We start from the raw sequence: 25,868 nt of genomic DNA, 5'->3' as shown, positions 1-25,868 counted from the left end.
GCACCTGCGGCCGCAGTGGTCGTCAGCTTGCGTGTGCCGGCAGTGCATCAGAAATGAATTTAACTGTGCCAGCCCCAGCAATGCATCCCGGTGTGAATTATTGGTGCCGGGATGCGTCACTGGGGCCAGCACATTTAAATTCATTTCTGTTGTGCTGACGGCATATGCAAGCTGACGACCACTGCGGCTGCAGGTGCTGTTGCTGCCGTCAGATGAGGGCCAAAAATAAAAGGCAAGGGGGCCCCTTGAAATCGTGGGGCCCGGGGCAGCTGCCCTCTTTGCTCCTCCCTAACGCCGGCTCTGATTCCGCCAGGAGTAAATTTGCTTAATAAGTCAGGAAAAGCCATACGAGGTCTGACAATTAAGTTTGCGAACTTGTCTCTATGCACTTACTTTGGCAGCACAGTACAAACAACTTGGTAAGATTTCATAACTTGGTAAATCAACAAACCTAGAAATAAACTCCATCACATATCCCTTACAACCCAACCTAAAACTGTTGTGAATAAGGATAGACAAGGGCTGCACCATGCAACTTCAAATCGGCAAAACGGTTCAGAAGGCATTCGCAACCATGCACAATTTAAGACAAGTCCGAAAATGCTTCAACAACGAACAATTCAAACTCATAGTACAAGTGCTAATCCTAGACTCCTTGACTACTGTAACATACTTTACCTGTCACGCCCCGTCAACATGCTAAAACAATTACAAACAGTCCAAAATACAGCCCTAAGACTAATATACTCGCTGAAAAAATACGACCACATTACCTCAGCTTTCCAAGACTCACACTGGCTCCCAGTACAAGCACGCATACAACCCAAATTCTACTACATCCTATTCAAAGCCCTAAATAGAAATGGACCAAGCTATCTGAACAACTGCCTAATCTGGAAAAACACATCCAGACCAAGGAGAACTCAAGCACACTTTACCCACCCCCCAATCAAAGGCATGCAAAGCAAAAAAATATATGACGGTCTACTAGCCACCAGAGCAGCAAAAATAGACCACCACCTCTCAAATCTGCTGACCACGATGCCCAATTACAAAACATTCAGGAAAGAGCTGAAAACCATACTATTCAAGAAATTTCAAGAAATTGACTAAGTTCTGTAAGGAATGATAACTGATTTTATTTTATTGACCCTTAAGCATACACATCCAGGGTGGGTGGGAGAGGGGGAGGGTTTTGCATTGGAATTTTATTTGGGGAATATACGGATGGTTTCCTGTAGATATGTACTTTTTATGATTTTTTTTTTTGGGGGGGGGAAGTTGTGCATTAATGTCTAAAAGCTTAATGTGCATTTCGTGTAATATTATGTATATTGAAATTGTTTGTTTGCACAATGGTAGTTTAGAAATTTAATAAAGATAAAAAAAAAAAAAAATTGTCAAATGATCTAAGCAAACCGTATCGACCATTCCCAGATCCCGACACATATTATAGTTATCAACATTGTAATCTCCCTGGGAATGCCCAGGCTAATTTCTTGTTGTAAACCGCCTAAAACTGAAAGGTATTGGCGGGATAGAAGACATCAATGTAATGTAATTTTCATGTAGCTTGAGTGTCCCCTAGTCTTTGCAATATTTGAAAAGCGTAAAAAAACAAACAAACCCTCAAACAAAAAAATTGATTCACCTTTTCCTGTTCTATACCACTCAGGATTTTGAAGACCTCAATCATAATACCCCTCAGCTGTCTCTTTTCCAAGCTGAAGAGCCCTAACCTCTTTAGCATTTCCTTATATGAGGAGCTCCATTGTGTGTGTATGTATGATGGGTTAAAAGGTGTGAGAGAGACTGCACCTAGGAACTAGTAGACAGTGTGCAAGCAGAAAGAAGAGAGGGAGTGTGTGTCCAAAGAGGTAAGAAGTGGGGAGGAAAGAATAAGTACCAGAAGGTGAGGAAAAGAAGTAAGAGTGTGAATGCATGTGCCAGGAGGAAGAAGAGAAAGAAGGGAGGTGGGAGAAGGAATCAAGGAGGAAGGAGATAAAAGAGAAGGGTATGAGGAATGAAAGGAAGGAGAAAAATTGAAAGGGAGAAGAGGTGAGAAAAGGCAAGAAGTGAGGAGAAGGAAGAGGAGACAATGGTGAGGAGGATAGATGTTTGAAGGGTCAGAAATAGATAAGAATGAAGTTAAGAGGGAAAGCAGAGGAAGGGAAGGTTAAGATGTGAAAGATGAGTTGGTTAAGGAAAGGTGAGGGGCAAGGGGTGTGTGCAAGTCCAGAAGGGGAGGAACCTAAGATTTGCCGCTGCTGGATCAGAAGAGGAGAATGGAAGAGTATTAGTAGGATAAAGAGGAAAAATAAAGAAAAGGATAAAAAATAGGAAATGGACCTTATAGTAAGCAAAGGAAAAATGACAACAGGATGGGAAAGTCTAGAGGAAATGTTGAGAATAAAACGGGCAACAAAGAAAAAAAATATCTTAGAAATCAGAATGGCCAGGAAATGTGGGAAAAGGAAAAAATGAATTAGTTAAGATAGAGAAATGAAGATAAATCTTTTAAAATAATTAAAAATACATAAAACAACTGACATTTCTTAATCTAAGTTTTGAATTTATTAGTCATCCTGCTACCACATGCGAGTGCCAGTGTGCGTCGGGGTAGAGAAAAGTTAAGCAATGACAAAAATCAATCAGACGAGTTGCCTACAGTGCGAGGTCATCTCACTTTCAAAACACGGACGTGCATGGAAAGCAACTCTCTTTTAAAAAGAAGATTAACAAAAGAATAAGATCAACTCTGCTGCCTAAAAAGCATCAAGTATTTGCAGTCTTTTCTGAGGTTGTGCTGCTCTAGAAGAGACTTCACTACAAACACAAACTGGGAAGGGGGGCAGGAGAAGAAATTAGATGGGTACTCTGTGCAATGCAGGTTTCCTCTGGTCTGAGATTTATTTTTTAAAGGACACCCTGCAAAATTTTCTCTCTCTTTTCTACTTCTCCCATGAACTGATATATTCTGTGGATTTATTATATGCATGGCCCTGTTAAACTGTCCATTGTAACTTTCTGGGTAACTGACCCAAACCTCTTGTAATATAACCCGACCTTGAACTGAATAGGTAAAGGAGGAATAGAAAACCTGATTAACATAAAACTACACTTTGTACTTGGCTGGAGCCTCTTAAGAAGATATTTTTACATTTGTACTACTGTTTTTCTTTCCTTGCATTGTTTAATAAACAGGATCATTACAGAACCATAAGTAATATGTTGCAATATAGAAAACAGAAGCAGCAATAGAAAATTAAAAAGAGGGAGGGGGAGGAGGAGAGCGAGCCAGAGCAAGGAGGAGAGAGGAAAGAAAGCAAGGTATCAATTTCATCAACAAGTGATAAAAATCACTGTATAGAGGCAAACCTGGCAAATGATAGTTATTGAGGAAAGTTAGCTAAAAATAGGTCTGGCTCACTCCTTCGGTTGGCTGCCCTCCCATTCTGTTGCTTCCCCTGATTCATTATGGCATTTATTTTCAAAGCATATGGACGTTTCGAAAGGCTGAAATGGATGTGCTTGCAACGTTCAAGTATCAATTTTGCAAAGGCAGAAAAGTGACGGCCAACCCTGCAGTATGTCTAAATAGCAAGGATGTGTGCTGTGGATGGGATTAGGAAGGGCCTGAAATCTAGACATCCAAGAGCAATTACTGAAGGGAAATAAATGTCCATAGCTATAAGAGAGATCCTTATTTAGACCTGTTTCAGACACGTCCAGGATACAAAAAAGATGCCCTGACTGAACAGTTGTCAAATGGAGGTTTTAAGGCACAAAACCTCCTTAACACCCCAGTGGCTTCTGCCCCACCCCCCCCATCTCTCCTGAAAGTGAAAACAAAGTAGCCTAGTGGTTAATGCAGTGGGCTGTAAACCCAGGGACCCAGGTTCAAATTAGAGAATGACACGGGGACAAATTTTTTTCCCATCCCCACGGGAACTCATTTTACCGTCCCATCCCCGCAAGTTCTTTTCCTGTCCCATTCCTGCAAGCTCTGTCCTCATCTACACAAGCCTCAAACACTTTAAAATCATTAGTGTTTGAGGCTTGTGCAGTTAAGGCAGAGCTTATAGGAATGGGGCAGGGGCAGTGACAGTGAGAAAACTCGCGGGGACGGGGAAATTGAGTTCCTGTGGGGATTGGGTCAGATTTGTCCTTGGTCATTCCTAGTTCAAATCCCTCTTCAACTGAATCCTCTAAAACCAGATACTTACTCTAACTAAATCTATAGGCCCCCTGCAAGCCTAAAGGCTATAGAAATGGTATGCATTCAGGTACAGAAGGTATATGTTGCTGTTCCTAGAGGGCTCACAATTACAAAATAAGAGTGTTAAAAATGGGATGTGAACCTGAATCTCTTGGTTCACAAGCCACTGCACTAACCACTAGGCTGCCTCTTTACTCTGCATGGACTTCTGCATGGCTATTTTCAAAGAATACTGCCATATAGATATCTATATCCCTTGTTCCACCACAGACATTCCAGTTTGTAAACTAGATGCTCATGCTGGATGTTTTCCAGTGTATGGACAACCATCTCTCATATTTTCTGAACAGGGAATCCGTTTGAGACATTCTGATTTAGATGTCCATTTGAAAATGCCCTCAACGTATATTCGATAGCAGGTCCACAGGCAGGCCAGGTTTTCAAGATAACCACAATGAATATGCATGAGAGAGATCTGCATGCACTCTCTCCCTCCTTGGTGTATAAATCTCTCATATGCATATTCTTTGTGGACATCCTGCAAACCTGACCTGCCTGTGGACTCGGAGGACCGGAATTGAGTAGCCCTGTTCTTTAGTATGTACAGTGGTACCTTGGTTTACGAGCATAATTCGTTCCAGAAGCATGCTCGTAAACCAAAATACTCGTATATCAAAGCGAATTTCCCCATAGGAAATAATGGAAACTCGCTTTGATACGTTCCCACCCTGAGGCCAGCGGCGCTGCTCTATCCCTCCCCCCCACGAGAACCGGCATTGCTCCCCCTGAAGGCCCCCCTGCGATCCGGCACCCCCCTCCCCCACTGCAATTCGGCACCCCCCACAGACCCACCCAAACCCGCTTCTTACTGTCATCTGGGCCTCGGCACCGGCATGTCCTGTGCGTTGGTGCCAGTGCCCGAAGATCGGCCTCTTCTTCTTGCTGGGCCTTGAGCATCTGCGCATGCTCAAGGCCTGCGAGTTCACGTTCTCGCCGAGATCTCCGAGAATATCGGAGAGAACGTGAACTCGCAGGCCTTGAGCATGCGCAGATGCTCAAGGCCCAGCAAGAAGAGGAGGCCGATCTTCGGGCACCGGCACCAACGCACAGGACATGCCGGTGCTCAGATGACAGTAACAAGCGAGTTTGGGTGGGTCTGGGGGACTTCAGATTGCAGCGGGGGGGGGGGGGGGAGGTGCCGAATCGCGGCCGGGGGGGGGGGGTGCCTGAGCGTGGGGGGGGAGGGTGCCGGATCACGGGGGACGCTGCTTGTAAATCAAGGCACGCTCGGTTTCCGAGGCGCCGATTTTGTGAATGTTTTGCTCGTCTTGCAAAACACTTGCAAACTGGTGCACTTGTAAACCGAGGTACCACTGTATATGGTTTATTTGCCCCTCATTATTAAACAAAGGGCCCAGATGTGCACAACACCAACAACAGGATTACAATTTTGTCAAATTGCTTACAAGACTAAGTTCTTTGGATTTGGAGGAAGGGGTGCTGCTGGAGGACGCAATGGAGGCCGGGCTGATCGGTGCATCTTTCTTGAGCAGACGGCTCTTGTCCAAGCCGTTCTCTCTCGGAGAATGTGCTGGGCTCCCTCGTGGAGAAGAGGGATCCTAAATAAGGAACACAGTACAACTTACATGCTCAGGGTAAACCTAAAGGATAGGACAGATTCACAAACATTTTGCCTATTATAAAATCTAGGGGTGTGCAGGCTAAACTTTGGGCTCCTTTTACAAAGGTGCACTAGCGTTTTTGACGCACGCACCAGATTAGTGCGCACTATAGCGCACGCTAGCCAAAAATCTACCGCCTGCTCAAAAGGAGGCGGTAGCGACTAGTGTGCGCTATTCCGCACATTAAGGCTCTAGCGTGGCTTTGTAAAAGTAGCCCTTTGTTTTTAACTTTCCCCATGTCGTTTGAGATTTTTCATTTTATTTGGGCTTCATCATTTTTATTCTTTCATTTCAAGGGGTGGGGGAGGAATCGTAGCAGCAATGTGAACTATTGAAGACAGAGAGAAACTCTAAACATTTCAGTATTTTTCCATGTTATTTCAGGTTACAATGACATGAACATAAGAATAGCCATACTGGGTCAGACCAATGGTCCATCTAGGCCAGTATCCTGTTTCCACAGTGGCCAATCCAGGTCACAAGTACCTGGCAAAAATCCAAATAGTAGCATGAAATGACATGGGAAATGTCATTAACCTTCTCTATGTTGTTTCAAACAAATGTGCGTCCCTTAAAAAACATCACTAATATTTCACAACAAATAAAGGTACATAGCTATTCTACAGAGACCCCTTTGTTCCCACTTCTCAATTTAACATACAAATGCTTACCAAGTTACTTGATGGCATCTTTCGGTTAGCCTTACACCCTTACACCCACTGAGGTGAAACACACAGCACTAATTCCGTTCTCTCTCTTTCCTCACCTCAGGATGAGAAAGCTAGCTCTCTTGTGTCCAGAGAAAGTATATAGACTGTTCACCCTATTGGTTACATCTCTGCTTGCTACAGACTGTTATTGCTGCCAAACCATAGGCATCATCAGAGAGATACTTATTCAGAGTGAGTTCAAGATTTAAAGGGGGGGGGGGGCGGGGTTAGAGGTCAGCATCCACCTGTTGGTCATTTAACAATGGTCCTATAATGTTCTAGCAAAAAAAAAAAAAAAAAAAAAGCCAGCCATTTTCTATTCTGCCTTGACACCAGAAAACAAATTTTTGTGAATGTGATAATGGCTGATAAAGGATTGTCATTTGAGTCCAGAAAGCCATAAATCACTTATCAAATCATTACCTTTTTAGGATCTAGCCCACAAAACCTTCAGTGAGTGTCATCTTGTGTCTGAAAATAAGATACTAGATCCTGCCTACGTCCTTTCCAAGAGAGAGCTCAACTCTGGCTCCATCAGTGTAGGGATCTTGGCCTGGCCTCGCCAGACACAGCCTGGAATCTTGGTCACAACTGGCAAGTATCTTGTGGAACAGTTAATCTTCTCATGAATTGGAAAATAAAATGACCATCTTGTGTTTCTTGCCATCATGATTACACAGAAGGTTGGACCAATAAGTTAGAGGAGTTGTCCATTGGTTAGAGCTGCTGTCTCAGTACCCTGACGTTGTGGGTTCGATCCCATATTGCTCCTTGTTACCCTGGGCAAATCACTTAACCTTCCATTGTCCCAGATACCATAGTTAGATTGTTAGCCTGACGGGACAGATAGGGAAAAAACACTTAGAATTCCTGATAGAATAAAATTGTACACCGCCTTAAACTTCTCCAAGAAAGGGCAGTATATCAAATGCTAATAAACATACAACATATTTGTATGGCTAAAGCAAAATTCCTTATTGTCTAAGATGCACCACTAGTATCATTAGAACCTTGCAATGCGCTCTATAAGGGCATAACTAAAAAAGAAATTAGAAGACTCCAAATTATACAGAACACTGCAGTGAAGATCATATTTAATGCAAAGAAGTTAGACCATGTTACTCCCCTCTTTTATAAAGCTCATTGGTTGCCGGTAGAACATAGAATCACATACAAAATTCTTTTACTAACCTTTAAAACTAGACAAAAATAGTCAACCAGAATTTATCAATAACCTTCTTATTCCTTATAGTTCTTCTAAGACTCTAAGATCTTCTTCTAAATATCTTTTATCTGTTCCATCTCTGAAGTTTATCAACACAATGAGGTCTACTATTTTCTCTGTCAGCGCTCCATCTCTTTGGAATAATATTCCGGTTCACTTACGGGGAGAATCAACTCTTCACCATTTTAAGACAAATTTAAAAACATTTCTTTTTCTTGATGCTTTCGAGACCTAAATGCCCTTTTTTAGGGCTACATAGTTTTATTCTAATTTTAGACACTCTCCCTTTTGTTTTTTCCCTATATGTTCTCTTTCTTACTTGAAGAATTGTAGTTCTACCCTTCTTCCCTTTTTTTGTTTCTGTATTGTTTTTAAATGTTTTTAATAATGATTATTGTTTTAAAAGATGTATAGTTATCCCATATATGTTTTTAACATAATGTTCACCGCCTAGAAGGCCGATTGGGTGGTTTATACAATTTTTAAATAAACTTGAAACTTGGGAAAAATACCCTTAATGCAGGGGCTAATCCAAGGGTCAGTACTGTGCACTAAAAATGAACTCCATCTATCAAGAGTTGGAAGACTTCCATCCATGAGATCTTTCTTTCCACCCTTACGTATTATATCAAATGACCATCACTGCCCTTTTCAAGAAAGCCCATCCAAAACATCTGGATTTGATGAGACCGAAAAGTTCACAATAGAACAAAGGGAACACAATAATCGGATCTGCCAAGATGCCAGAGGAATCTTCTTGTGTGTCCGAGCTTTGCAAAACCTGCCTTCAAAAGACATTAGAGTTTATGCCTGTATGGACTCTGAGCATCACGAGTACCCTTAACAAGCTTCAAGTCAGACTGTTCAAGTTGCTCTTGACCTGGTCTTTCCCTCTGTATGTTCGTATCCACTTCATCCTCAAAGGTAAGTCTCAATGAAGAAAACAAGTCTTGCTCAGCCCTTTTCAGGTTGCATCTTTATGCTGCATAGACTTTGCTGCTAGGTCCATTCAAAGATGGACTGTTTCAGTAACATCACAATTTAAAGGAGACTAGGGAGACAGTCTCTATCTACTCACCCAAATGATTTATTATGTACAAGCAGAATACATGGCTCCCTGAAAGACAAAAGCCATTAAGCTCACAACAGCACTAAAGGATTTCATCCGAATCCAAACCTGGGACAATGGTACATCTTTCAAAGCCCATCACACTAAAGCCCACTCTGATTTGGCTGTCTGCTTAGTCCAGAAAGCTTAGAAGGAAAATTAAGGGTAAATCCCTTCTTGTGCAGGTTGACCCAGTTATTGTTCATGACCTCCTTCAAAAGGATGCAAGAGAAAAAATTAACCTCCTTCCTTAAATCTTAGGATTCAGATCTCATTCAAATATTTGTGATTCCCTTTGGCTCAAGCTTAGATATGCAATAACTTTTTTTTTTTTGTGTGTGCTGAACTCAGATTAACAAGAAACCCTTCTCTAAGAAAGAACAAGGCACAGAATACTTGGGAGGACTGTCTGAGATCCCTCCATGAAGCTGGCTAAGAACAAAGAAGTCGGGATTCAAATCTATGTTTCTTGTGATCTTTGGCAAGTCACCTAACCCTCTATTTCCTCACGTAAAAACAGATTGTAAGCACTGTTTGGGAAAGAAAAATTATCTACAGTACTGACCGTGTTGCTTCAGTAGAAGAGTACCTTTACAGTCTAGGTGCTTACCTGCCTCCAAAGTAGAGCAGGATTAAACGGCACTGCAAAAGAATGCCAGAAGGACTTTGGGAAAAAAAGAACTTTTCCTCAAAGGAACAGGATGACAAAATGCTCAGGGGGTGGGACCCAATGACTTTGGCTACCTTATTCTCCCTTCTTTGGACTCTGGGGAAGATTCATAAAATAGGATTTAAAAAAAAACAAAAAATTCTTAGATACTGCCTGTAAGCCTGAAAAGTATTGAGGTAGTGTACATTTAGGTAGACAAGGTATTTTTCTGTTCCTAGAGGTAATGGAGGATTAAAGGGGTAATTCTATAATGTGGCACCAAGATGCAAGTGCCACAATGGGCCACACTTAGTGCAAATTTTTTAACAGCACTCAAGTACATCTAAGCCATTATTGAATACAATAAACTTCTTTTTATAATGACAGGGGTTGACATACAGCTTATTTTAAGAAACTGAAAAAATTGGGATAGATTAAATTATTCATTTTGGTGGGAGTCCCTGTGCTATATTTTTAAGATGAAGAGATTTATGGCTATTCAAAAGGGTAGTTACAAAAAGTTCATGGATGTTTGGGAATCATTAACGAAGTATTGTAAAGATTGATCTGGATAAATGGGGAATCATATACATCCTGGGAGGAGGGTGGGGGTTTTGTGGAAGTTTTTAATGGATATATTGTTATGTTCTTATTGGAATTTATTGATTGATTAATTAGTGGAGGGGGGGAAAATAATTTTTGTTATTAATTTTGGTAAGTGTATTGTGCTTTAATTTTAATATTATATGTAAACAATGTATTATGCACAAGTGTAGCTTTAAAAATGAATAAAGATATATATATATATATAAAAAGAATACAAGCCTCACTGGAATGCCAAAATGTAAGCATACCTACTCAATGGTTAGTTTAAGTTGGCGTGCAACTGATAGTGTTCCCTTAAGCTGTGTGCATCACTTGGTGACATGCCCATGCCCCTCCCGTGTATACACCCCTATCAGTAACATGCTAAGCTATTTCAGCACATATTTTATAAGATTAGCACCTAGCACTTGCATGTGCAAATGCCAATTGGTGCATCTGATTGCTACTACTGTATTCTATAAACTATGCATATTCTTGGAGCCTAATAGTAACCACCAAGAAGTAGAATAAGGGGGTGAGCGACTTGCCCAAGATCGCAAGGAGCTACAGTAAGGTTTGAAATAGGCTCCCTTGGGTTTCAGTCTGCTGCTCTAAATTTGGATTAGCCCCAAAGTTCAAGTCAAGCAATAAGAGCAAGTTTTAACGTCGTAGTCTTTTTCCCCTCTGTCCTGGCAAGGAATAACACATATGTAGTGAAAGCCATAGTTTTTACCAGTGGTTTTAACTTACAAATCTCCCTCTTAGATCCATCTGGTCTCTTGAGTGTACCAGTGTGTTTTCAGAGCTCCTCAGTAGTTTCATGGCTCTGATTTCTATTAGGTCACTATTTTCAGCAGTCATTTGGACCTGTAGTGGCCAGAAAGTCTATCTTGTCAGCCTGAAAACAGCTTATTGAGAAGGGAGTGAAACTGTCTCTAGAAAATGGGACAATAACAAAGCTGGTTATGACTGAGGTGGGTGGAAGGCCATTCCCTAATGACCAGATCGAGGGCTAAAAGTGCACATAGGGCCTTTGAAGGGATACCATTTAAACTTTCAGGACATGGGGAAAGAGGGGAGGAGGAGCTTAACTCCCCAAACCCATCATGTTTCATTATCACCTCAGGTTGGGGAGTAGGGGCCTATACTGAGAGTTGGGAGGGGGGGGGGAGTGAAATCAAAATGGTTACTGTAGCAACTTAGGAGTTGTCTCCCCAGGCTCTGTAGGACTTTTCCCTATGCTACAGCCAAATTCATCAGCTGTTCCTCACAGAATAAGCAAGTGAACTATTGGAGCAACATAATGTTTGAAAACAAGAGAAGAACAGTCAGATTTACTGTCCCAATGAGTAAGATTTTAGACTTCAACCCAAGAGGCAAACAAGAATAGGATTCCATTTTCTCTTTGGCATCAGAGTTAAAGCTAGCTAATGCACTACTGGTGTCACTCCAGCAGTAACACTGGTACATATTTATTTATTCATTCGATTTTCTATACCGTTCTCCCAGAGGAGCTTGGAATGGTTTACATGAATTTATTCAGGCACTCAAGCATTTTTCTCTATCTGTTCCGGTGGGCTCATAATCTATCTAATGTACTTGGGGCAATGGGGGATTAAGTGACTTGCCCAGGGACACAAGGAGCAGCGTGGGCTTGAACCCAATACCTCAGGGTGCCAAGGCTATAACTTTAACCACCGCACCACACTCCCTCCATATCTGATACAGTATAGAATGAAAGAGCAGAAAAGACACTGCTATTATTAGGATTTTGTTTGTTCTAAAATGGATCTGGACAGAAGTAGAAAGGATTAAATGAGAAGTCAAACACAAACGATCAGACAGTATGAAAAACCTCCCAAACAAACAAAAACCCTGTGGAAATGCAATCGCTTATCAAATGGAGAACCACCCCCCCCCCCAGCATTGCAAGGGTATGGTGGGTGAAGAAAGCAAAATCACTACATACCTCGTTGGAAACATCAACCACCAAGTTGTCATCACTTTTTTCTCCATCACTGTCCTGCATAGGCAAAACCAGAGAGCTTTAAAAATGCTTTGCCGAATTTGTTCTGAAGATATATTCCATGCTCAGCATTTCCTTATTCATAATCCCAATAACAATACAACCATCACTCTTACGCAGCACCTTTAACCAATGCACTTAACAGAAACCAGTCACACAACTATTGCCAAATTACAGTTTGTGCTTGTTTAATCTGCTTTGTGAAGATAAGTCAACCATGTCAGGGAAATTAATCTGTGAACTTCATGTTTACACAGAGCCTTGAAAAAACAGTGAACTCTCCAGCTTTTTAATATCGGGTTAGAGGAATATGTCAAAAGGCAAACCTAACAAAATTTTACTTTGTACATAGCATTGGCAGCCTGCTGAGTGCTTTGTAAGAAAACCAAATTCCACTAGACAACATGAGGACACAATAAACATTAGTTCTGCAGTTTTGTTCCCGAAAGAGTTTAAAATGTAGATAGGGGGAAGGAAATAATTGCTTGAACTCTGAGGCTAGGGACGTTTATTGTAGATCGCTTAATCATAGTTTTATGGAGACTAGCAGGATGCCTCTCCGGAAACAGTACTTCTTAAAGCTGACATCAACAAAGTGAAGTGAGGGAGGTGTTGTACCAGCGTATAAAGATGAAAGCTACATAGATGAGGAGACAAATGGGCACAGAGAGAAGGCAGGGGACTGTGAGGATGTTAACTCGAAATGAGAGATGGAGCTCAATGAGAAATATTTTTTTTTCCTATTTTGCGTAATATTTTGTTGAACAGTATGAACCTGGGCACATTAGAAAAACTCTCCTATACTTACATAACGACTGGCCATTTCCTTCTCTTCAGTCTTCTGTTTTTTACTGTCCGAGGAATAATCACTTGAGTTTCTGTGTTTTTCTGCAGCTCTGAAACTGGCTGAGGGAGATACAGAAGAGCTCTGAAATTATAGAAGAAAAAACAGCCATACATGTTAATTTCTATCTATCTCCCCGGCTGCTGGCATGTCAGGTGGCTACTAATGTTCTTAGCATAGCCAGATGGTGAAGGATGGTGGCAGAAAACAGTCTCGGGACCAAATCTTTGATACTATTTCAACCACTGTAGTTGCTTTACTGGAAATGTGTCAAAAGGAAATTTATAAAATTTAATATTCAATTTTTAACACAGAAACATATATACCAACACATATCAACAACAGCAAGGAGTATGTTTGATATTATACAAACACATTAAAATCTAAAGCATGGCAACCATTTTATGTCCTCTTAGAAACAAATTTCAGCCTGTCTGCTGCAGTTGCTTCTTAGATCACTCTTTTTCTGGAAATCATGTACAATTTACCTCCATCAATTAATGAATATTGACCAAGCTCAAATTGTTTACTATAAAGTCAATTAGATTTACAAAAGCATTGACCTGGAAGTTATGTTGACTCAAATTTCTGAACACACAAGAAAAAAAGCACACACACAAGAGGTAAACTGACAAACATTTGTGTTGCTGTAATAAGTTGCATAATCTGTGTTTGCTACATTTGCTCATGTTTTGTTAAGCAGTTTCTGTGTCAATGACCGAAAAAAACATCCTGCCACCAGGACACATTACCAAGGCAGAGTTTATACCTTGGTGCTAGTAAAGAAGAACCGCTGTCCAATCCAACAGAGGCAGCAAAGTGTGGCTATAACTTGCAAGGCAATCAAGAAATATTCCAACACCTGAACTACAGCTGACTTCTTCTTTAGGTGCCATTGACTTGTGCTCAAGTCCTAGTGACTTAATGAATTACAGATCTAAAAAGAAATCAGTTTTGTGCTAGTCAGGGAAGGTCCTCCAATGTCATCCCCATGGTTGTTTTCAATGTGTCCAGCCATCTGATTGCAGGTCGCCCTCTTTGCCTGGTTCCTTCGATCCTCCCAAACATAAGAACATAAGATTTGACGCTGCTGGGTCACACCAGTGGTCCATTGTGCTCAGCAGTCCGCTCATGCGGCGGCCCTATTTGACCAGTGCCCTATTTGAGTCTAGCCTTACTTGTGTATGTTCTGCTCCAGTAGGAACTTATCCAACCTTGTCTTGAATCCCTGAAGGATGCTTTCCCCTATAACAGCCTCCGGAAGAGCGTTCCAGATTTCTACCACTCTGGATGAAGAAGAACTTCCTTATGCCACCCAGTCAACGCACCTATGTCACTTAATCTCACCAGATGCTACTTAGTACATATGTTTTATTGTCATGTCTATATTGTAATTTATGTAAACTGTCATCTATATTGTAATTTATGTAAACTGTCATCTCTGCTCTGTCTGGATTATTATGGATGTACTTTGTAACCCGTTCTGGGCCCTTTGGAAGGACGGGCTAAAAATCGAATAAATAAATAAATAAATAAATGTTTGTACGGAATCTTTTCCCTTCTAACTTTAGTGAGTGCTCTCTCGTTCTCTTCACCTTGGAGAGGGTGAACAATCTCTCTTTCTCTACTAAATCAATTCCCTTCAATATCTTGAATGTTTCAATCATGTCCCCTCTTAGTCTTCTCTTTTCAAGGGAGAAGAGGCCCAGTTTCTCTAGCCTCTCAATATAAAGCAACTCCCCCAAGTCCCTTAACCATTTTTGTCACTTTTCTGGACCCTTTTGAGTAGTACTATGTCCTTTTTCATGTACAGCGACTAGTGTTGGATGCAGTATTCCAGGTGGGGGCGTACCATGGCCCAGCATGATAACCTTTCCAGATCTGTTTGTGATCCCCTTCTTAATCATTCCTAGCATTCTGTTTGCCCTTTTCGCCACAGCTGCGCATTGCGTGGTGGTTTAATTGACTTGTTTACAAGTACTCCCAAGTCTCTTTCCTGGGGACTCTCTCCGAGTATAGCATCAGACATCCTGTATTTGTGCATATGATTTTTGTTACCGACATGCATCACCTTGCACTTATCCATGTTGAACCTCATTTGACATTTTGTGGCCCATTCCTCGAGCGTATTTATGTCTCTTTGTAGGTTTTCGAAATCCTTCTGTGTCCTCACTACTCGGAATAACTTTGTATTGTCCTCAAATTTAATCACCTCACTCATCATGCCAATTTCTAGGTCATTTATAAATATGTTGAAGAGCACAGGCCCGAGCACCGAACCCTGCGGCACTCCACTGTGACACTTTTCCAGTCCGAGTATTTTCCATTCACCCCCCACTCTCTGTTTCCTATCTGCCAACCAGTTTTTAATCCACATAAGTATATCACTCTCGATTCCATGGCTCACAATTTTTCAAAGTAGACTTTCATGCGGAACCTTGTCGAACGCCTTCTGAAAATCTAGATATATGATGTCGACCGGGTCACCCTTGTCTATCTGCCCTTTTACTCCTTTGAAGAAGTGCAGTAAGTTTGTCAAGCAAGATCCTCCCTTGCTGAAGCCGTTGCTGGCTGGTCATCAGTATGTGTCCGTCAAGGTGATTGATGATGCGGTCCTTTATCAGCACCTCTACCATCTTTCCCGGTACCGAAGTCAGATTCACTGGTCGGTAGTTTCCCGGATCTCCCTTCGAACCTTTCTTGATGATCGGCTTAGCATTCGCCACTTTCCAGTCTTCCGTAATCTTTCCTGATTTGATCAACAGATTGGCTATTAGTTGGAGCAGTTCAGCTATAACCCTTTTCAGTTCCCTGATTACCCTTGGGTGGATGTTGTCCGTTCCTGGGGATTTATCGTTTTTAAGCCTATCAATTTGTCTGCATACCTCTTCTAGACTGACCATCGTCCCTGTCAGTTTCCCATCTTCATTTCCTGTGTATAGCCTATCGGCTTCCAGTATATTGGATATATCCTCTTCGGTAAATACAGATGCAAAAAAATGTGTTCCGTTTGTCGGCGATGGCTTTATCCTCCTTTTGTCCTCCCTTTATTCCCTAGTCATCTAATGGCCCCACCGCTTCATTTGCGGGTCGTTTCCCCTTAATATATCGAAAGAATGGCTTAAAGTTTTTGGCCTCCTTGGCCATTTTTTCTTCGTAATCTCTTTTGGCCCCTCTTATCGCCTTATGATCTTTCTTCTTCTGATGGTATGACCAAAATAAGACAGTCGTAACTTCATCATTTGGACTTCTAGCGACATAGGCAGTTTGATCTCTTTCAGAATTGATTTGTTAGTTCTTCTGGCGGTCCACGGAATGCATAAAATCCTTCTCCAGTACCAAAGCTCAAATGAGTCGATCTTCTTTCTGCCTTGTTTCCGTAGTGTCTGGCTTTCACATCCTTAATTGACCACTGAGAAAATGAGTGGGTGGACAAGTCTGAACTTTTTTTTTGGAGTGCTATTTCCTTGCCTTTGAATACTTTGTTGAGAGCCTTCATTGAAGAGCGACCAAGTGCCATTCTATGGAGTATTTCTTCCCTGCTAATTGCATCTTTGTTTACAAAAGAGCCCAGGAGATTGAAATCCTTTACAACTTCTATTCTATCACCTGCAAGCTCAAAATCTTCATCATTTTCTGTGTTCATGATCACAACCAAGAAAAATGAAACTAAACAGTGGCACATTCAACTAACTTAAATACCATCTTTTTTGTTTTAGCATCCATCCATTGTAATCCTTTGGGCTGCTGTCCAATTACACTTAAATAATTATTCTGACCACATAATTACTGGGCAAAATGAATCCTTTAAAATCACTAAATCAAGCTAAAGCACGCTTAAATTTCATGTTAAAACAATATATAAAATGAATGCTAATATACCTCACTGTGTCTGTGTGTATATACACACACACACACGTTTTCTTGACATGCTGCTAAAGAATAGTATGAAAAATCATTTGTGTATTACTGAACAATATATAAGAAAGGTATCTAGTGCTGAATAAAAAGTTAGACAGATGATAAAATGGACATTACTAAGCAGAACTCAAATCAGTGTCAGGTCAAAAGCGCGCCGGGACAAAGGCGCGCGCAGACAATTGAGCACAGCGCGGAGGCGCACGCCGCAGAAAATTACTGTTTTTAGGGCTCTGACGGGGGAACATGGGGGGGGAACCCCCCCACTTTACTTAATAGAGATCGCGCCAAATTGTGGGGGGTTGTAACCCCCCACATTTTACTGAAAACTTCACTTTTTCCCTGTTTTTAAGGAAAAAGTTAAATTTACAGTAAAATGTGGGAGGTTACAACCTCCCAAACCCCCCCACAACGCCGGCGCGATCTCTATTAAGTAAACTGGGGGGGCTTCCCAACAAAACCCCCGTCGGAGCCCCTAAAAACTGTAATTTTCTTCGGCGCGCACCTCCGTCTTGCGCTCAGTTTTCGGCGCGCACCTTTGTCTTTCATGGTGTTGTTTATGAACCCTCAAATCGGCCTCAAACAAAGTGCATTCAGGAGGGTGTAGCTAGCTTAAACACAAGCTCAGCTTGCCTAGGGATGGGTTCTTATTTGTACCAACATATTTGTAGAAAATAGTGTACAATCTTATTAACAAGTGTGCATTATGTACACAGTGGTGGGTGCTCTTTTCCGATAAGTGTGCACACACATGTGGCAATGGTTCAGGCACGCTGCAGATTCTAGAAATGGCACTGAAAATTCAGCACTCAGTTCTGTTCTATAAAGAGTGCTTCACGATAAGCACTTTTTGTAGAATAGCCCTGTGCGACAAATTCGGTACTCAGTTGTAGGCACAAGGACTTATGCCGGCTGAAATCTGGTGCAAATTGGGTATGGATCCCCGTTATTCTGTATCACTGTGCGTACCTTTTGTGAACGCCCCTGACCCATCCATAGTGATACCTCCTGCATGCTATCTAATTTACATGCCCATGGTTAAAGAAAAGTGAGTAGCTAGATCAGTGACCAAATTATTAGTACCAATTAAGTGCTTGGTAGCACCAATAATTAAATTGTTTTGGGTGCCGATGTGGGAACAGTGACCAATCTTGGGCACCCTTTACAGAATATGGAATATAATGTGTATTCTTTAATGGCACTGTGAACTTGTAACATTTGTTCCAGAACAAAGGGGGGTTGGGGGGTTGGAGGAACAGAGAAGAAAAATGATATGAACATTTTCAGGCTGCCTATGTCTAACCTTGACTACTTCCTTTTATGGGCATGCACACTATGTGAAAACATTTGCTCTCTTTTTACAGCTCAATGATGCAGTCAACATGAATCTTCCAGGACCACAGCCAGGAGGTTCTCAGAATTCCTGCCATGTATATTTTTATGCAACACAATCTACATCTAGTTGATTTAAGAACTTAGTCAACATACATTCTGTAGTTACCTTGAAAACACCTGCTTTCTGCAGAGTGCTTCCTCCCTCCTAGTTGCTTTTTTGTTTACAAAAGAGCCCAGGAGATTGAAATCCTTTATAACTTCTATTCTATTGACTTACATAAGAATTGCCGCTGCTGGGTCAGACCAGTGGTCCATCGTGCCCAGTAGTCCGCTCCCGCGGCAGCCCGTAGGTCAAAAACCAGTGCCCTAACTGAGTTTAGCCCTACCTGCATACGTTCTGGTTCAGCAGGAACTTGTCTAACTTTGTCTTGAATCCCTGGAGGGTGTTTTCCCCTATAACAGACTCCGGAAGAGCGTTCCAGTTTTCCACCACTCTCTGGGTAAAGAAGAACTTTCTTACGTTTGTACGGAATCTATCCCCTTTTAACTTTAGAGAGTGCCCTCTCGTTCTCTCTACCTTGGAGAGGGTGAACAGCCTGTCTTTATCTACTAAGTCTATTCCCTTCATTATCTCATCATGTCCCCTCTCAGTCTCCTCTTTTCAAGGGAGAAGAGGCCCAGTTTCTCTAATCTCTCACTCTACGGCAACTCCTCCAGCCCCTAAACCATTTTAGTCGCTCTGCTCTGCAGATTGTTTATATTTCGGCCACAAACTTTGAAACAGACACGCTCTTCTTCCAAATTTGCTTTTCTAAAGACGGTTTCACTGTACAGATTGAACAGATAAGGTGGCAAGATGTAACTTTTCTAAATTTAAACACAGGGCAATAAACTACAAAAATGTATATCCAGGTGGTCCCTGCACCCATCTCACACAGGCACCTTGCCAACCTCCTTTCTGAAAGCTTCATTCCTCTTTACCTTCCTAAGGCAGAGAAAATCGCAGGGAGGAATTATTTATCTAAATCAATAAAAACCACCCAATTTGTGTAAAAAGACGAAAACTCTATTTGCTCAGTGTCAATGGAGAAAAGACCTGTGACAGAGTAAACAGAGGGACTTAAAATCACCATCATGTGTCAGAAAACGCCACAGCCTACATAACTAAATGGGGCTAAAAAAAAACCCCAAAACATATTGCAGTGCCCATAAATCACTTCAATGGAACAGCAGCAAAACACTAAGGAGTCCTTTTATTAAGCTAAATGCTAAGGCATCCATTATATTCTATGGCGCCTTAGCATTTAGCGCACACTCTTTAGTGCACGTTAAATCGGTTAGCATGCCTTAATAAAAGGACCCCTAAATTAAGTCTTAGAAAAATGCAAAAACATGCTAAAAAAAAACCCCCAAACACTTAGGGTTCCTTTTACAAAGGTGCGTTAGGGCCTTAACGCGCGGAATAGCGCGCGCTAGACGCTACCGCCTTCTCTTGAGCAGGCAGTAGTTTTTCAGCTAGCGCGCGCTAATCCGGTGCATGTGCTAAAAACGCTAGCACACCTTTGTAAAAGGGGTGATGGGACTAAATCGCGCGAGACAACGGTGCGCCGACAACTGAGCACAAGGTTGACGGCGCGCCAAAGAAAAGCACTATTTTAAAGGGCCCCGATGGGGGGTGGGGGGGAGGAACCCCCCCACTTTACTTAACAGACATTGTGCTGGCGTTGTGGGGGGCTTGGGGGGGTTGTAATCCCCCACATTATACTTAAAACTGAACTTTTTCCCTAAAAAACAGGCAAAAAGTTTGGTTTCAAGTATAATGAGGGGGGTTACAACCCCCCAAACCCCCCACAACGCCAGCGCGATGTCTGTTAAGTAAAATAGGGGGGTTCCCCACCAACACCCCCCCGTCGGAACCCTTTAAAGTAGTGCTTTTCTTCGGCGCGCCGTCAACCTTGTGCTCAATTGTCTCGTGTGAATTTGTCTATGAACCGTAAAAGGAGCCCATAGCTTAGAAAGCATATGTGGAGAAATCCAGCAAGTATAAGGCTGAAGGCATTATATGTTGAACAGCAAAAGGCAGTTTAGCAGCTGAGCCACTCCCGACAAGAAGCCTGTTTCACTGAAAGCTTCATCAGGAAAGGGCTCTCAAAAAACCCCCCAAAAAAACCTTCACCAGCAGTAGCCTCCATCATTTGTGCCTCTAGGGATATAAAAAAAACAGGAAAATGGTGTTTTCCCTCTTGAACGTATCCATGCTGGATTTCTTAAAGCACTCTGGCTTCTTATACAAAAATTGACCGTGTCTCAATTTTATTGTACTCCTTTCCTGAACAGCTAATTTCCTTTCTTTAAATAATGACTGCACTTCCCATCCCAGTTTGGTTATTGAGCGATATTTTATATCTGGTTCCTCTCTGTCTTACACACGCACACATGCCAACTCTTATTAGGAATGCAGGTTTAAAGTTTATGATGGTTACGGTTGATAATGTACAGGATATACACAGACTCTGAGTACACATAATGGATGTCTACGGCTAATTCAAGATTGATCCAGGAAAGACGGAGGTCATCTGGATGAAGGGGCTCCAGTTTGATTCCTGTCCTCTACAAATGTTAATGGAAAATAAGATGTCACTGTTAAGTAGTGAAGTAACTTTGGATTCTTGCCTAGCAATACAAACTCACATCTCAAACATGGCACAATAATTCTTTTTCCCTTTTCTTTCTTCTTATTTTTTTTTTATATATATTTTTTTGGACATTTGCATTTTGCTATATTCTTCTTAGTAACTCCTCCTTTGCAAATCACCCACTAAGATGGCTGTTAGATACTGGCAAAGGTATTTTATTTTCTTATTTTGTAGGTACAGCATTGTGAAACTCTATTTCCAGTGCTCTTCATAAAATGACCTTACTTTTAGGAGATAAAATATGGCTCTTGAATATGGCTAAGATTTTTCTATCCTGCTGACTTGTCCATAAATATGTCCAGTTTCAATGACTACAGATTTTATTTTCAATTTTGCATGACCGGGGGGTTTTAAGTTCCTGAGCACCCAGAGAAGGTTTTTCAAGGGTAAACATGCTTTGGTAGCAGCATTATTAAATATTAGGGATGAGCACCCAAAACATTTTCATGTTCATATATTTTTCTTTCTCTCTGTCAAACAAATGTAAGTTTGCAGCATGAGCCTGCATTTTTTTAGCACTGAATCTAAGTTGCCAATTTCTGGACCATTCTTAAGCTTCCTTAAGAGAACTCCCTTTTCCAATATGTTTTTGTCTCTTTCCACTTATCCATTTTCAAACATAGGCTGCTGCTTCGGGGGCTGGATGGAGGGAGATTTGTGGCTGCTGCTTCAGGGGCTGGGAGGTTAGTGGCTGCTTCGGGGGTGGGAGGGAGATTCTTGGCTGCCGCTGATGCTATGGAGGCTAGAGGGAGGGAGATTTGTGGCTGCCACTGATGCTATGGGGGCAAGAGGGGGAGGGGGAGATTTGTGGCTGCCGCTAATGCTTCAGGGGCTGGAGAGAGGGAGATTCGTGGCTGCCGCTGATGCTTCGGGGGCTGGAGAGAGGGAGATTCATGGCTGCCGCTGATGCTTCAGGGGCTGGAGGGAGGGAGATTTGTGGCTGCCATTGATGCTTTGGGGGCTGGAGGGAGGGAGATTTGTGGCTGCCATTGATGCTTTGGGGGCTGGAGGGAGAGAGGGAGGGGGTGGTTGTATCAGGAGTACATGATTTTGGAGGTTGTTGGATGAGGAGCTCGGGAATCTTTTTTTTTTTTCAGCAATTTTTTTGACGGTTGGTTGAGAATGCTGGTTAGTGAAATACCAGTTAACTGGAATTGTACTGTATATAGGATGGTATGCTCACTGGTACGCTAGTATTCCTCGTAATAAAGCAATAGGATCAACTGAACATGCCTATCAGCAGAGAACTCCCTCCTCACTCTGGTCCTTCATGCAGCCGACAACCAGACTCACTCCAAGCAGACCATAGGGCCAAACCCCACAGAGTAAAGAAGAAATAGGACAGAATCTGAAGAACCATAAAGGGTGGGACCCTGGATTAATCTGCTTTGACTAAAGGAAATAAAATCATCAGGTTAGAAACATAAATTTTTCTTTTCTTTTCATCATAAACAGATGAATTCAGAGACAAGTGGGATGTATCAAGGCAGTCTTCAGTAGGGTGAGACAGAGACCAGTAAGTAGAAAGGAGACACAATAACAAGTGGTCCCCATCCCCTCAAGACATGGAGGATGGGCAAAGCAGAACTGCTGACTCCCAAAAGAAAGATTGCCCCCACTGAAGGAACTCTATCCCAGACACAACCAGCTGTCCTACCAAGATTAAGGCCAGAAGCTGTGTACTAAGCCTCCAAAAAGTGGAACCTGTTCCACTCAATGTAAATAACTAAATCATTAGACCAAGCCTACCACAGTTCTATGCCAAGCAAACTGAACTTAGGTCACCATAGCTCCCAGAGGCGGCAATAAACTGTTCTCCAGCCACACAAAGGACAGCCAGAGCCAAAACACAATTGCAGACAATAGGGTCATAGCGCACACATCTCACTAGAGATGAAGCTGCTGCATGGAGATGTACTTGACAGCTAAAGAAGGTTTCCTGAACTGCAGTCCATGAAGAATGTGCCAACCAGCCATACAAGGGGTTGCATTTTACCCCAGAGATGGAGCTGTCCACAGAATTCTGAAATAGCATAGCGCTCTACTGCCAGTGGAAGAATGACAATTGGTATGGTGATAACTGGCAGGATGATCATATTGATGGGAAAAAAAGTCATATATTCTCTCATGTGGGTGACGTCATCTACGGAGCCCCGATGCGGAAGCATTTTCAAGCAAACTTGATTGAAGATTTAAGTTTGCTCTGCTGCTCCATGCATGCGTGCCTTCCTGCTCCACTAGGGGGTGCATCCCCTCGTGGTCTCCAGTTCACTTAACTAGCAAAGAAGCCAACCTCGGGGAGGTGGGCAGGTTGTGAGAATATATGCCTGCTGTCCCTGGATAACACCTGTTACGGTAAGTAACTGTGCTTTATCCCAGGACAAGTAGGCATGATATTCTCACATGTGGGTGACCTCCAAGCTAACTGAAAAGGGATGGAGGGAAGTTGGCAATTTAAGCAAATAGATTTCGCAAAACCGATTGGCCAAACCGGCCATCGCTCCTGGACAGTGAGTCCAGACAGTAGTGGGAGGTGAAAGTATGAACCGAAGACCACGTGGCAGCCTTGCAGATTTCCTCGATAGGTGTGGACCTGAGGAACGCTATGGAGGCTGCCATCGCTCGGACCTTGTGTCCCGTTATTCGACCATGCAGCGCGAGACCAGCCTGAGCGTAGCAGAAGGAGATGCAATCGGCCAACCAGTTGGACAAGGTGCGCTTGGAAACTGGGTGACCTAACCGGTTTGGGTCGAAGGACAAAAACAATTGTGGGACTTTCCGGTGTGGCTGAGTGCGTTGGAGGTAGAAGGCCAACGCTCTCTTACAGTCAAGAGTGTGGAGCGCCACCTCTCCGGGATGAGAGTGGGGCTTGGGAAAAAACAAGGCAAGACAATGGACTGATTGAGGTGAAAATCAGACACTACTTTAGGCAAGAACTTTGGATGAGTGCGGAATACCACCTTGTCGTGATGGAATACCGTGAAGGGTGGATCCGCTACCAGAGCCTGTAACTCACTAATCCGCCGAGCGGAAGTGAGCGCAAGCAGGAAAATTACCTTCCAAGTGAGGAATTTTGGATGGCATTTGTCTAGGGGCTCAAATGGAGGTTTCATTAGTTGAGCCAAAACCACGTTGAGGTTCCAAACTACCGGAGGAGGTTTGAGAGGAGGGTGGACATTCAGGAGACCCTTCATGAAGCGAGAGACTAAGGGATGAAGCAAGAGGGCTTTCCCTTCCAGGGGCTGGTGAAAGGCCGCAATCACACTGAGGTGTACTCGAATGGAGTTGGTCTTTAGGCCGGAGTGAGATAATTGAAGTAAATAGTCAAGGACCAGGGGGACGGGGACCGACACCGGGTCCTGGCTGTGGGAGGAGCACCAGGTTGAGAATCTGGTCCACTTTTGGGAGTAGCAGGTTCTCGTCGAGGTCTTTCTAGAGGCCTCCAATATCTCCTTGACTGATTGAGACACGGGGAGAGAAGTCAGGGGGAAAGAAACCAAGCATTCAGATGAAGAGATTGAAGATTGGGATGTAACAGCGAACCCTGACCCTGTGATAGTAGAGAGGGAAACCGAGGCAGAGGCAGTGGATCTCTGACACTGAGTTGAAGTAGGAGGGAAAACCAAGGAGCAATCAGGATCAGGGTGGCTTGTACTGTTTTCAGGTGGACAAGCGTCCGCAGGATCAGAGGAAACGGTGGGAACGCGTACAGGAACCTTCCCTCCCAGTTGAGGAGGAAGGCGTCGGCCTCGAGCCGGTCCGGGGAGTACATCCGGGAGCAGAAGAGAGGCAGTTTGTGATTGTGGGGGGATGCGAACAGATCTATTTGAGGCGTCCCCCACTGTTCGAACACCTGTCGTAAGGTTTGAAAGTGCAGTGACCACTCGTGTGGCTGGAGGAGGCGGCTAAGTCTGTCCGCCAGACAGTTTTGTTCTCCTTGTATGTACACCGCTCGAAGGAAGGTGTTGTTGGAGATTGCCCATTTCCAGAGGCGCAGAGCTTCCCGACAGAGGGGCCAAGACCCTGTTCCCCCTTGTTTCTTTACGTAGTACATTGCTACCTGGTTGTCGGTTCGGATGAGAACCACCCGGTCGTGGAGCAGATGTTGAAAAGCTACAGCTGCGAGATAGATGGCCCGAAGTTCTAGCACGTTGATGTGGCAGCGACGGTCCTCTGCTGACCACATCCCTTGAGTGCGTAGGCCATCCAGATTGGCTTCCCAAGCATACTCCGATGAGTCCGTGGTGAGCACCTTGTTGTGTGAGGGGGGCGAGGAAGAGCAAACCTTTGGAAGATTTGAAGAGTCGGCCCACCAGCGGAGCGATCGTTGCAAGGAAGGCGTCACTGTCACGGGGCAATCGATCGAGTCCCGGTCTTGACGCCATTGAGAGGCTAGGTTCCATTGAGGGATTCTCAGGTGGAGACGGGCGAATGGTGTGACGTGGACGGTGGAGGCCATGTGGCCTAGTAGAGTCATCATCTGTCGAGCTGATACCGAGGGTAGCATTGAGATCCTTCGACTCAGATTTACTAACGCCTCTAGACGTGGAGGGGGGAGGAAGGAATGGAGGCGAACCGTGTCCAGCGTGGCCCCGATGAACTGCAGGGACTGCGAGGGGCTCAGTTGGGATTTTGGGAAGTTTACCTCGAACCCCAGACTCTGTAGGTAGATAATAGTCTGTTGGGTCACTGAGATAACCTCTTCCCTGGACGGGGCTTTGATCAGCCAGTCGTCCAGGTAGGGGAATACCTGAAGGCCCTGGGAGTGTAAGGCAGCTGCGACCACCACGAGGCACTTGGTGAAGACCCGGGGTGACGATGCTAGGCCGAAGGGGAGGACTCGGTATTGTAGGTGCAGGTCCCCTACTTGG

General features: G+C 43.2%; 1 protein-coding gene across 4 annotated transcripts in view; it reads right to left on the bottom strand.

The window, feature by feature from the left end:
- The window catches only part of TLE4 (TLE family member 4, transcriptional corepressor), a 410,973-nt gene that overhangs the window by 63,597 nt on the left and 321,508 nt on the right, over positions 1-25,868 (bottom strand). For all 4 annotated transcript variants that reach the window (XM_033927147.1, XM_033927157.1, XM_033927165.1 and 1 more), the window contains 3 exons: positions 13,013-13,132; positions 12,148-12,201; positions 5,686-5,838 (listed from right to left, as the gene is read on the bottom strand). In XM_033927147.1, coding sequence (XP_033783038.1) covers positions 5,686-5,838; positions 12,148-12,201; positions 13,013-13,132 — 327 coding nt within the window. The remainder of the gene's footprint in view (positions 1-5,685; positions 5,839-12,147; positions 12,202-13,012; positions 13,133-25,868) is intronic.

This window comes from Geotrypetes seraphini, chromosome 1 (genome assembly GCF_902459505.1).
Source record: "Geotrypetes seraphini chromosome 1, aGeoSer1.1, whole genome shotgun sequence".
Lineage (NCBI taxonomy): Eukaryota > Metazoa > Chordata > Amphibia > Gymnophiona > Dermophiidae > Geotrypetes > Geotrypetes seraphini.
The sequence above is the reverse complement of the archived record's forward strand: the minus strand, read 5'-3'. Positions and strand labels throughout refer to the sequence as shown.